The 14,238-nt window shown below is 39.4% G+C and overlaps 1 protein-coding gene across 1 annotated transcript; it reads right to left on the reverse strand.

The window, feature by feature from the left end:
- Nucleotides 1–410: 410 nt before the first annotated feature.
- MACIR (macrophage immunometabolism regulator) lies at nucleotides 411–12,065 on the reverse strand. Its single transcript, XM_062599772.1, has 2 exons — nucleotides 11,980–12,065; nucleotides 411–2,811 (listed from the first exon to the last, which is right to left on the reverse strand). The coding sequence occupies exon 2, from the start codon at nucleotides 2,788–2,790 to the stop codon at nucleotides 2,167–2,169; it is 624 nt and encodes a 207-aa protein (XP_062455756.1). The 5' UTR covers nucleotides 2,791–2,811; nucleotides 11,980–12,065; the 3' UTR covers nucleotides 411–2,166.
- Between the last annotated feature and the right edge of the window lie 2,173 nt (nucleotides 12,066–14,238).

Consider the following 14,238-nt stretch of genomic DNA (forward strand, 5'->3'; position numbering starts at 1 on the left):
CAGGAAATCACCTTATGGATTTAAAAGTTCTGATTAAGAACATTATAAACCCGACTTTTGCAACATCAGTTCCTTGAATGATTACGTACTACAAGAACTGCAGGTGTATATTACAATGCGTAAGCACCTTCACATGCAAAGCACCAGACAAATGCTCTAGAAATTTTTTCCACGTTTGAACTTGGCAAAACAGCTACCAGCTTCTCTATACATGTAGCTAAACAAGTAGCACACAGGACGACAGTAACAACATGCTAACATACCAATAAAACATACTAACAATTCCATGTTTGCTTTCCTCAAACAATAGAGGTATCTAAATATTTCATAAAATTTAACATTGACTCTAGAGTTGGATTTTTTAGTGTCCTCATTGTTCTACACCGCAAAAGACTCCACAACAATATAGATTTATATCACCCTTTTTATTTTTCAGGCAGAAATACAATTTCATAGGGTATTTCAATAAATAGTGATGTTTATCCTTTAAACAAAGCCCCCTACTCTTTGGCATTTGACCATATTCCATTTTTCAAATTAAAGCCTATATAGGAAAAGTCTACTTTAGAGATCATTGTTCAATACATTAAACTTACATAGGTGCAGTTAACTTTTTAAAATACGTATCAGTTGCTGTAAAGATTCTAATAACTCTAAAACATTAACCAAACCAGTACAATTCAGACTACTGGGCTCTTATTTACTGCCTTCAGTTACAACTGTGGAGTAAGTGACAGAATGAAAAGAACACTTCATTTCCACAACACATGCACTGACTAGTGCTTTCTATTCATTCTGAAGGAGACACAAAAAATACCTGAATTGTACCAGGAACAAATGATCAAATATGTTATGTTTCAAAACAGTATGATCTTAATTATTCTTAACTTCTAGCAAGGTCATCAACCAAAACTAAGCTGCACACTGCTTCAGTAATAAATTGCACCTAAAAAAGTCTAAAAACTATTTTTAATTTTTAAAACATAAGTTACTCACATGTTTTAAATATATCTAATACAGCTGTCAAAATTGCATTTGATGTCATGTCTGGATGCAAATTTCTTAAGCAACAAATTAAGCCAGTATAGTCAATCTACTCTGCTGAAAAAAAAACAGGATCAGCTCTTCAAAAATGATATAGAGACACTTTACTTGCACTCTATGTAAAAGTCTGCTTTCTGGATCTCAATAAAAGTGTGCAGTGCTTCAAATAAACTGAATTTCCAAAGTAATGCTAATGCTATTTGATGCTTTCCATTACTACATGTGTTATAGAAAACATGAATTGAAATTAAAAACATTATTCACATACTGATGCAGACATTCTAGTGTATTTACTGGCATTTGAAGTGAATCCTTGTTTTCATGTCAAGACAATGTAAAACAAAAACAAAACAAAACAAAACAAAAAACACATCTACAACCAAAAAAAATTCACCCTCCCCCAAAGATTTTTTTAAATATCCCAAATACTTATTCCAAGCATTTCTTTCAATAGAACAGAGGAGGCAAAGCAATTACTTCCATGCAGAAGCTAAAAAATAATTTAACAGGTCTAAAGTAGCAAATGAACAAAGTTATATTTAATGAGCGAATTTCCCCCTTACTAGTGCAAGCCCAGTTACAAAATGTTTGAACTGTTTAAATAACAAGTGATCTATTTTAGCCAAGTTCACATTCCTTCCCGTTATGTAAAAAAATCATACATACATTTTACTTTAGAATATAGGAAGAAATAAAAAGATATCTTGAGTACTTATCCAAGAGCAGTTTCTAACATCAAGCCAAAATTAGCAACAACCAAGCAGACATCACCATTTTTCTGTGTTAAATTACTGTAGATACTAGATATAACTATACAAAAAAACCCTCAAACCTAAAAACAAAAAAACAAAAGCCTTTTCTTTGTTAGAAGGTGTCCAAAGGAATATCCACCAGTTGCAGTCAAATTTGAATTAGAAGCTGCTTGCTCTGGAAAGATTTATTTCCCTCTGAGTATTGGTAACACATTGCATTGTCAAAATTCTACTCAAATAAATTACTTTCTGGTAACATTTAGCTGATACAACCACCTACAATGTGGACAGTCATGTACACAGTACAACAGTAGATTTTTGCAGCAACAGAGAAATAACCAGAAACTGATTCTAAATTTCAGATCATAGTTCATGTGTTATTTCTTGCAAACATACGGTCCCCTCTAAGGGTAAGGTGTTGGAGCTGGTATTGTAGCACTTCTGTGTCAGCAGGTTCCTTGATGCTCATTTTGTCTAAATTGAGGTAGTCCAGGGATTTAGAGTGAGCCCTTTTACCTTTTAAAAGGCAGAGAGGCAGGGGACCATGTAGTGCCTTATAAGGTTCATATGGTAAAGCCTTAGTGCATTTATCCCCTGAGCTGGGCATCCGTCTCCTCCTCCTTCCATTTACTGCAGGGATCTCATATGGCTGATAGTACCTACTTCTAGTTTTGTACAAACGAGAGGAACGTGCAAGTCCTGAATCAAGCTGTTTGGAACGCAAGTTAGGCCCTAATTCCCCTTTATTCTCTTCGTTTCCTGTACACTTCTGGGCTAATTTCAGCAGCTCTTCTCCAGTTGTGAAGCCAACCAAATAGTTAGAATCCATATGAAGGATCTGATAGCCGGAAACTGTCCGCCGCATTGGTGAGCACGGCGTGCTGGAGCATCGTGGCTTCTCAGCATCGGTTTTGCTTGCAGAACTCACCTCTGCAAGAGGTACAGGGAGGGTAGATACAGTAGTTCTGGATTCTCCATTTATGTCAACTTCCATTTTAAACACAATGCTATTCTCCTAAAAACAAAACAGAGCTTGATCAGAAAAAGAGCCTTTAACCAAGAAAAGGATCAGAGTGAAAATCTCAGATATTAGGGATTTTTTTTTTAATCATCCAAAACTCACAACCAGTGCTTCTCTTTACAGTCTTGTCTTACACTCTACAAAGTCTCCTAACAAAACCATCATCAACATTTGCCTTCTAGAACTACTTTTTTTAATGACAAATACCATAAATATATTCTTACCATTCTTGAATATGTTAAGAACATTCTTGAATAGTACTGTAGAGAAAACTGAAGTATCTTTTAATCCTTTTAGTCCATTTGATTCCCTTTGAGACAATCTACCTCTATTAGCATATCCACAGTGCTATTCTCCCACACTCAGTTGCATGTATTTTCCATTAGCAATTATTTCAGTAAATAAAGCTAAAAACAAAAACAAGATCTCTCCCCCCTCCCCACACATGCAACAGCTACTACCTCAGGCATGACCATGGACCAGAACTGACCCTCGCCTGGCTACTGCAATGTTTCCCTCTTCCAGAAATGAAAACGGTTTGCTTTAGATTCAAAGAATGGCATCCTGACTGTTCAAACTCAGCTATCTTTAGAGGTTGTCCACAAACCTCCCCCTCCAAAAATCACAATATTATTTACAGCTAACCAAACAAAACCACAATGTTTTATTCTAATATATTTCTAACAAAGGAAATAGTTTACTAGTGTTTAATAAGTATGTCATAAGATCTTTGTAAGCATCTTAATAATGACCAATATTTTGCTTTCTAGCATATTTGTTTGGCTTTTATTTCTTTGGGAAACAAAATAATCTGCCCTGCCCTTTCTCCCCTCACAACTATTCTATACAAATTATTTGGTGCCTTTAAAGATGCAACAACTTTCCACCACTATCCATTACCATCTTTAACATGGGAAGATAAAGTTGATATCACAGAAAGTGTATGTCAGTGGGTGCCAGCACACAAAGGCAGCTTTGTTTTTTTTTTTTTTTCAATTTCTTTGCTTTTGATGTCTTTTACACTATCTTTGTGCCACAGCTAGTTCACAAAATGCAAAGGTCACATCTGTTTCCAAATCCATGTTCCCTTCATTGTCAGCCTCACCTTTGCTCTACATGTTAGCTAGTAACTCTCTGGCCACATATTTCACAAAAAAACTACACAGCTTTGTAAAGCTTAAAAGCAGCAGGATTCAAAGGAGAAAGTAAAGTTAGTATGCAACCTTCCAGTGGAAACAAAATTCTTAACTTTATTATAAGATATTAAGACCACATTAATGGCTTGGTAGAGCGTCACAAATAAAACTGCCCTTAAAACATGTTATTGGCAGTTTGTAGACTTTTAAAGTTGCTACTTGCTGCTGTTCTGCGAATTGAGATGTCAGAGACAGAGAAGCAAAGACGCAACAAGTAAATGAAGGAAAATAGTACCTCCTTCTCAATATTTTATTCAAATATTTGTAATTAGATGCTCTAATACAAAATGGACTTAAATAGAATGGAAAACCACATCAAGGTCAACCACCACTCACTTGCCTTAAAAGTTTAAGCCTACCCAATTTATGTTCAGGGACTGGGAAAGAGCAATTTAAGTCTGCTTAGTCTCAAATCAACCTGTTAATTCAGTCCTATTCTAATCAAAAATTCTCATACTTTTACTAAACAAAATTTGATTTGCCAGTCATTGACAGAAAACCTTCTGTTACAGAGAGACTATTACTAAAGTTCCGAAGTTCCTTTAGTCTAAAATGTCCTTTTTTAGTTCTCCTCATAAGGCAGTCTTACTTAGGATTTCTTGGTTTGTGTATTATTGCTTTTATAGATACAGATTCACGTCATGCAGCAAATTCTTAACAATTTTTAGCAAAAAATACAGCTAACATAGTAAAAGCTAAATAAAAAAATACTATACTAAATCGTCAATATTTTTCAATGAAAAAAGTACATAAACTCAAGAAAGTTGCTCCTTATATTTAATTGGCTTTCTGAAATATATTTAGAGTCAGTTCAAAATTTCAGAATAGCAGAAGCAACTGTTCTTTCCTTCAGCACCATATTTACGTAATGAGACAATAAATATGGCAAGGTTTCAGCACACAAAGATATTCATGACAACTCCTTGGTCAGAAATCATAGTTCCTGCACCATCAAGAACCAAGGTCACTGGAAGTGTAACCTAGACAAATCTCGCACTAGAATTTTGGCTATCCTAAGCTTTTCACCAAGAAACCTAAATATGTAAGTGCTCCTGGTCTTTTAATTCCTAGTTTGTCTCTTCCAGGTCAGAAATATTTACAATAATCTTCCAGAAAAATTCAATCTTTTCTGTTAAAAAGCAGAAACAACACTAGGAAAAGTATTAACAAAGTAGAGTTTTATAGGAAGGTTAGAAATGAATTAATTACATTACACGCATCCTAAAACCCAGCAACAACAACCACTTGCTACAGCCATAGGTGCCCTAAGGAAAGAGAAGCAGGAAGGGATGTCCCCATGCACATTTTGAGTTAAAGAAAAAACAAAACCAAAAAACTTGGGAGTACTAGAAAGCAGCACAAAGGCCCTTCTCAAAATACAGCTTTCAAAATTAACTTACTTTCGTTTGAAACATAGACGTGTGCCCTGCTAGCAAAAAGCAATCAGTTTTGGAGGAAAACTACAAGCGGAGGGCAGGGGGCAAAAGGTCCTCGTGCTGGCCAAGAACAGGACAAAGGAAAAACAGAAGAGAAAAGCCTTGAAGTCAGCAATGCTCCAGCCTAGTGCTTCAATCCGAAACCACAGCATTTCTTCTGCTATATTCCAATGCAAGGAACAGCCCTAAAAACAAGACGCTGGAGAGAATCCTACACGTTTGAAAAGAACAGTAGCATCAGAAGCCAAATTGTAGGATTTGGCACCATAAACATCAGAAGCTTAAGGGAACAGCACCATGAGTTGGTGAAATGAATGACTGGCCAGCTCCAGAGGCACAGGTCCAAAATGCAGCATGTTCAACCATGCTTTCCCAACCCTTTTAAACATGACTTAGTCAAGCTGCCATATGGTTTCAACATGCTTTATTTCCTTATGTGTTAAGAAAGACAGAGTTACATTGTTTAGAAAATTTCCATAAAACAAAATCATTGGTGAGATTCACAGTATCTGTACCTACAAATACATTTTTAAGGCTTTTAGGCTGATTTTTAGGCCATTTCAGTGGTTTTAAGACATTAGCTGACTACTAGTAAGTTTACCGCTGTATCATGGTCTCAGCACATGTCAGTAATCCTAAGTATCAATTTTACTACTGAAAAAAACAGTACTTCAATTAAAATATTTTCTTCAGATCATAGTTACCTTTTCTTCTTGCTTCTCAAAGAAAGTGACAATAGAGAGATGCCAATTCAATGCAATTTATAATCAAGGTTTTAAGATAGAACCAAAACAAGGAGATGATGAACAGGCATTCTTTTCTTTGCTGCCTCTTCACATATTTAAGTAGTATGGAAAAATACAGATAGTAGAACAAGAAAAGGATTCACTTGACCAATGTGTCGTACTGGTGCTAAAAGCGCTTCCAGCATAAAATTCACTTCATTAAGATTTTACAAGATTTCAATTATTTTCTTTAAACTACAAAGGAGGCTTCGCACTTAAATTAATCCTACCTAATCCAGCTAAAAATCAAGTCACCTAAACTACTGAGAAAAGGAATAACGACTAAAAAGATTAGGTTAACTATTATAAATCACTATTATCTTAAAGAATGCATTAATATGCTTGGTATAGATCTTTGAGGGCAAAATCCCCAGAAATCAAAAGTTCCTGCACCCTGCATAAACCAAAGCTTTCCGGTTTTTAAACATTTTACAAAGATGGCAGATACCACAGAAAGATTGGTATGTTCAAAAAACAGAAGCGTATTACATATTAACATACAATATGCTAGTATACATACTGTAAATCATTTGTTGCCTTGGATTGGAGCCCTGAAATGACCTATAGTCATTTGCTCTGATTACAAGTAAGGGCCTTTTTTTTTTTGTTTTGTAGTTTTTTTTTTTTTTTTTTTTTTTTGCTGATAATTTGTTACTTACTTTTTCTCTCTTCCTCAAAAAGACAACAAGCAACTCTAAAAAATATCAACTTTAATTGTGCAGTTATTCAAAATTTAAACAAAGAAAGCACAAAGAAAGATAAAGTGAGATTTCCCTCAACACTCCTATGCTTTCTAAAAAGCCTGTATTATTTCAATACCACCAAAATAGGTTCTTCTTAATAAGAGTACTGGTTCTATTTGGTTTTTGTTTTCTAGACATCAATCCTGCAGGTATGTTCACCATTTGCTAAGAACCACAAAGATCTCCCCCTCTGATAATATACTTTAATTGCAACAAGCATGTGGCTGAATGGAAAGATGGCATTACAGTTAGCACAAAGCAACTCTGTACAAGGGTGAAATACATTGGGTTAGAGATATTCAGTCAAGCAGTACCAGTGTTGACACTTCCCCTTCTCTGATCTTCCATTACTTCTACAACACACCTATGAGATATGACTTTTGTCTATAAATACTAGGAAAAAATACAGGAAGTGAAGTCAACCAGTCCAGGTAACTGTAAGAGGACTGTGCCAAGCAAAGTCAACATATTTTTGATTAAGTATTTCAAACTTTTCTATTTGTTAAAGAGAAAAAAATAAAAGTCTACATTATTCCTTTTGTAGTACAAAAAGATAGATTCACATATAGGTAGTATGAATACTTGGAAATTCCATCCTGTTTTGCTGAATGCTGATGGAATTACATATTTGTAGAGCCTATTTTTCTGTAAATATTTCCAGTCTGCAATGAAAATACATAATGAAAGAGTCAGGTTAAAGCTGAACTATCTAAAAGTATCCACAAAGCTGCCATGTTTCAGTTTCTAGAGCAGGGGCAGCCAGCCCATAGACCTTGAGCTGTTTGCAGCTTGCAGGCCCTTCCCACACAAGCCGGTGATCCTGCTGCAGGCATTGCCAGCCCTAGATTACAAATACAGTGATGGGGAGTTGCGCCCCTCAATTTACTCCCAGAGTCACTCACCCTTCTCTCAATCTGCTAGACAGTTATTCTTAGCCTTACACAACTTTGTATTCAGCTGAAGAGAGTTAAGAAAACAAACAAAAACACACAGCCTCATGCTCTTGAAGATACCCTAGAACAGTTACATTAAGTTTTATAGATGGATACCATGTCTGCAGAGACAGGAAAGGAGGGAGGTGGGGGGGGGGGGGAGGAAATCACAGCAGGACCAGAAATCTCCTGAAAGATGCCTACAAACTGGACACGTTTTCACCAAATCTCATCTTCCTTAAAAGAGATACTATGCTACTCTAAGCCACAGAAGAGCAAACGGAGAAAACGCTAAATTGTTGCATCATATGAAGTAACTTTGGGATTAAGCAAAAACAAAGTTTAACTATTTTTTCAAAATTAAGTATAAGAAAATGAAATCATGCATAACCTGTATGGATATGGTAGAATATCTATATCAATATATAAACATAGATATTCCCAAGTGAGTAGTAAGAAATCAAAGACAGGACAAATTAATAAAGACAGTGCATTAATATCAGAAAGCGATGCAAAACAAGTCTCCACACAACAACCAATTAAAATAACTGCAGAATAGCGGGCATTTTTCTTTTGACCAGGTGAAGTATTTAGCCCTTAAGCAATGCAGTACACTGGACAACACAACATCAGTTATACCACATTATATTTCATACAGAACAAGGAAATGCTCAATGTTTCGAACAAGAAGATTATGTCAATTTCTAATAATACATTCCTACTGCTAGAACCAGAACTAGTTAACCAGTTTATTTGTTAATCCTTCTCATTAATTCAACTTCAAATAGAAAACAAACATGATCCAGGAAGCATTCTTTTAAAAATGAAGAGGATCACAAATGAATTACTGAGGAACTGCAACTGGCAATTGCAGTGACAGGCTCATCCTGCAGATGTGACAGCCAGTAGACCAGATCAGCATGACTGAGCATACAATTTACACAGAAAAAAAGAGACAGATGGAATTTCAACAGTAGGTTCAGGCTAATGAATTTTGTATGAGTAGTCTTAGCAAGCAAGAAAAGTAAAAGAAAATGGTGGAAAAGAAAGCCATTTAACTTCCAACATCTCTTCACCAAGCAGTATCAGATGAATGTATTTAACAGAGGGTAACTTTTCTGTAGGATACAAAGTTCTTTAAATAACCAATGCAACTTTTTTTCTGTGCAGAATCACAGATGAACATTTCCCCGCATTCTGTTAGTAAGTTGATGCTCTTAGCCAACATGAAGATAGCTATTTGCTGTTACTCATTAAAAGACTAAACTGCAAGACACGTAAAAAAAGTTGGTGTGTAGTGTGAATAAATCCTTTGCTTCTTTAGCAAGTAACAATTCAAAACAGTATATTTTTTCATTATTACTGCATTTTATTTATTTCTCTGCACATTTCATCTCCCCATCAATTGAAAATTCAGTCCCCTCTCCAGTTTCAGGCTATTTCACTTGAAAGAAAACTAACTTGATTTGTTGGAATAATTCAATTAGCTTCATAGAATAATAAAGATAGAAGTATAAAGAAAGAATTTTTGAATGTTTTACAGATTTCACTGAATAAACACTACTTTTCCCTTTAAAAGCAAAATACTAATGGTAAAACAGGTCTCCACCATTTTTGTGTCAGACTAGAAATGAATGTTTGGTGCCATGCCTGAAAATACAGCTTTGCAGATGTTATTTTGAAACTATCAACCTAAACAAAAACTGTGTCATACACAGCCTTTGTCTAGGAACAGTAATTAAAAGAAAGACAATAGTTAAAAAGAAGACCTGCCCTCAAAGCTATTGAGGAAAATATCATGTTTAATCAACCTAATTTACTTTGCAGGGTTTTTAAACAGAAGCACTTTAAATAACTTCTTCATTGTCTTACTGTGATGTAATCTGCAGCAAGTATTTAGCTGTTTCTTGGAAAGGTGTGTCTCATTCATTTGCACCACCTGCATTTCAAAAGGTCACTTCCTCAAACTTACAAGCCACGTATTTAAGGACCTTTAAAGTTTTGTTCCTTGCCACCTCTTCAAATGACCCTTCCTATACTTAAATAAACGCTGCCTAAAACCGAATGTTTAAATGCAATGCAACTATGGGATAAACATTGACTGAAGCTCAACAGTACACTCAAGTACAGTAAATGTGAATTAAACATGTGAACAGAAAACTTTGACTAGGCATACTCCATTCATCTGACTTTACCATAACAATGTTTGCATGCAATTATGCAAGCTTGGCGGCCAAGCAGGCAGCATATGGCTGGCCAAAGAAGAGATTATAAAGAAAACCATGCTACAATGCCAGTACTGTTACGCAAGAATTTAATTTCAAGGATCACACGGCTATTGCTTCACTTCTTTCCTCCATTTCAGAGCTACTGAAAGAAAGAACCATCCTTCTCCATCCTCGTTATCTCCATAAACACTCTTCCTCAAGGAAAAAAAAAAAAAAAAAAAAAAAGCACACTGCGTAAGATAGCATATGTCTCAAAATACACCAACAGCAGCAGCAGAGATTTGGGTGGTGGGAAGAGAAGATTTCAAAAAGGGAGATGACACGGGAAAAGGAAGAGGGAAAATGAACATTGCACGCCTCTGCGCACTATGGCAAAATAAAGACTCAATCTCCCAATACTCATTACACCTCTTTTTGGTCACGTTCCAAGAAATCCTACTTTATTCAGAACAAACGATGTCAGAAGTCAGCCAACTACAGCTGGAAGTAGCAAGTCATTGTCCCCATTGCAGACCCTCTCCATCATTCCCAAAATCTGCATAATTGCAGTCTTCTACCATTAATTCATTTCTACACTGAGCTGTGCAAGCATGTACACACAGTGATGTACAACCCCACCCTAGACACACACTAACAAGCAAAGACATGTTCACAGAAAACATCTCCTAATGCACACTTCTTGCTATTGTCTGCACAGTAGGTACACATGCACTCATGTCAGCTAAAATCCCCTGTTAAATGGCATGTAAATAATAACTACATAGGAATGTTGAGGAGCAGAGACTATTTTCCTACATGTCTGTTCAGCATTTGAAGCGGCAGTACCTTAACTGCTTGGAGACATTCACCCTCCCCCCCCCAACATCTCAATACAGAGAGAACAGCAAAACAACCCGCCCAATAAACTAAAGCCATTCAGCAAGCTCTATATTCCACAAAGTAACCCTTTAACCTATAGGGGGGCACACGAATGCAGTCCCTGAGCATCATGGATGAGGTAACTGACACACTGAAACAGAGCTCTGAGTCTCCATTCGCCTTTCACTAAACAAGTTTTCAAGTTGCCCATAGGAAGCTGGGCAGTAGTCCACTGTAACAGCAAGACTGAATAGCTGAAAGGCTGCATTCAGGTTTAGGACTTGTATAAGAGTATTAGGAATGGTATGAGGGGGGCTGCTGTGGGTTATAAGTTGCAACTGAAAAGAATTATAAACGGTTATAAAAAGATACAAGTGCTAACACGTGCAAAGTCTCTTTTTTTCCAAGAGGGGAGATTGATAATAATAGCTAGCACAAAAAATACACTTGAGCAACTGAACTACAAGCTGCAGCTTTTACATGAACCTCCCCCAGGTTTCCACATGAAGATTACCATAATTAATACCCCCCCGCCCCGATCTGCCCGAACAGCTCCCACTGCCTAGCTACTATTCCCACCGCATTTGTAAGCATTGCTAGGAGTAAAAGCAAACGTGGGTCTGAGCGCGCGGGACAAAGCAGGCCCGCCGGGAGCCCCTACCGCGGCAGGCAGGCGGCGCGCAGCAGCTGCCTGCCGCCCGGCTGACCCCGCCGCGCCGCGGAGCGCGGGGACGTGCCCACGCGGGGGAACGGGCCCGCCGAGAGCGCGCGGCGGCGGCCTCGGCCGGCGGCCACCGGCCCCGCGGCGCGCCAGGGCCGCGCCAGGAAGCGCAGCGGAGCCGGCACCTGGCGCGGCGCGGGCCGCCGCCCGGCGGCCTGGCGCGATGACACGACAGAAAGCCGGCGGCAGCGCCGCACGGGCAGGGCCCGCCGCCGCGCCAGGGCCCCGCCGCCCGGCCGGCCGGCGCCACCCCCCGCTCCTACCTGCGGTCCGGGGCGGCGGGGCCCTGCCCGGCCCGGCCCGCGGCGGCGGCGATGGACGCGGCGCTGCGCTGAAGGGGCAGCGAGGCGCCGAGTGCGGCGGCGGCTCCGCCCCGCCGCGGCCGGGGCCGGGGCCGAGGGCGGCGCCGCGGCGCGCGGGGCGCCAGCTAGCGGCGGCGGCGGGCGGCGCGCGCGCTCAGCGCCCGCCGCCCCTCCCCCCGCGCCGCGCGCGCTCCGACGGCTCCCGACGGCTCCCAACGGCTCCCAACGGCTGTCGCGGCCGCGCGGGCCCCGCCGCCCCTGCGCTGCCCTCGCCTCCGGCCGCCGCTGCCCTTCCCCGCGGCACGGGCGGCCACGCAGCTTCGCGGCGCCCACGCTCAGACAACGGTCGGCGGACGCTGACTGGACACGAGCCTTTAGTGATGGTTTACCGCTGTTCTCCTCGATTGTTTCCCTATTTTCTTGGATACCCCGGGGAAGTCAGCAAAGATGCTGTGACTGCGACTAACCTGGCAGACAGTTGCCCAATCTCCCTTCTTCGAGTAAGCGGAAAAGAAACAAAAGGGACGGGGAAGGGAAGGTGTAGCAAGGAAGTCCAGTCTTTCTCTCTAAAAACTAGTTTGCTGGCAGCTGAACCAGGCAGGGATGTGTGTCCACAGCATTTGTCACTCTGGCTCTCACCCTGCGCCTCAGTAGGGCCGTGCCAGGCTCTTCCTGCCCGGCCCGCTTTCCTCATCGCCTCACAACCTGAGGCTCTTAGGCTAGTATCACAGACACGAACAAAAACAGCCCCGTTAAACTGCTGTAAAATGGCGTCTGTGACCACCGGTGTTCAAAACAGGTGCTCTGAAACAAAACATCAGGATTTTTAAAAAGGACAACATTAAAATAAAGAGGCAGTCTAGATAAAATGAGTGTATAGCTAGTTGAAATAATCTTAGAAAATTTCATTTTAAGTATTTTCCCTCATATCTGGAATACTTACAAAATGGGAAAACAGAACAATCTGGAGCGAGCTCTGACTAAGTGGAGGAATAGCATTAAATCAGTAAGTTAAATACAGAAAGTGGGGAATATCTCTGAACAAGCAGCAGCAGCGCAAGGAAAGGAACTGTGTGCGTGTTTTAGTGTCACTATGATGCTCTGTGTTGCTCACCACACACAGAAATCTGCAATATTGCTTTTAGCTCGAGTCATAAAAACTCTTCTTCTAGTGTCCTGCAGTAGAGGTGGTTAAAAATCCTTTGACCAGTATAACAACTATTCAAGCAAACATATATTTTGCTCTTGGAACGTGACTACCTGGAAGGAGTATTTTTGTGGTTATGTGGCAATGTGATTCTGCTATCGAGTAAATGCTAACCCTTGGGCCCTTGTTGTCAGGCTTTGAGGTGGACTTCCATCTAGTGGCCAAGGTTGATAGGAGGGGAAAGCAGTGGCCAAAGACTTCAGGAGAGGACAGATATTCAGGGGTGGTCATAATGTGTTTTATCCAAGTAGCTGTTTAAAACAACACATGATTTACAGCTTGGCCTTTTCCTTTTTTCCCCTCACATATCAGATATTTCAACACTTAATAAACTTTAATGACACTTAATGTACTAACAGAATTAACAGTGCAAACTTGACTTTGAAATTTCTAGGTACTAAAGCAAAGGTATATATCCTGAAAACTTCTCCCAATAATTGTCACTGAGCGCTACAACAGATATTTGAAAGTCAAAAAACCCCTCAAATTTAAAACATCTGCATTTTCCATGCAACAACTGAGACCATTAATCTTAGTACTAAGCATATGGCTACCGTACTTCACTACTGTTGCAATGCTTTTACACGATGAACAAAGATACATTGAGGTACCAGAACTTTCTTTTTCCAACTTAAAAATGGGTTAAAAGTTTTGGATACCGCTTCAATGCAGAGAAAGACGCACACCATTATGGATTAGAAGCTCCTTTAGATTTTCCCTGCATCATCACCCTAATCAAAATACCAAGTACCTCAATCCTATGATGGCTTTGCCCACTATTGGTTTCTTGCATCAGTAACAGTCAATTCCACTACCAATATAATTCAATTTAAATAATTTTTCATTACTGTTAAAGAGGGAACACAAAGAGAAAGGGTTACACTTCTTTTTCATTATCTGCAATTTTTTATTTACTATCCTGGAAAAGCTTTTATTAAGAGAGTTTTCTTCTTTACTTTTGTATATTCCAGGCTTGTACACTGGAATCTGTTTGTTAAGATGATTTGAGCATT

Source organism: Rhea pennata, chromosome Z (genome assembly GCF_028389875.1).
Source record: "Rhea pennata isolate bPtePen1 chromosome Z, bPtePen1.pri, whole genome shotgun sequence".
Lineage (NCBI taxonomy): Eukaryota > Metazoa > Chordata > Aves > Rheiformes > Rheidae > Rhea > Rhea pennata.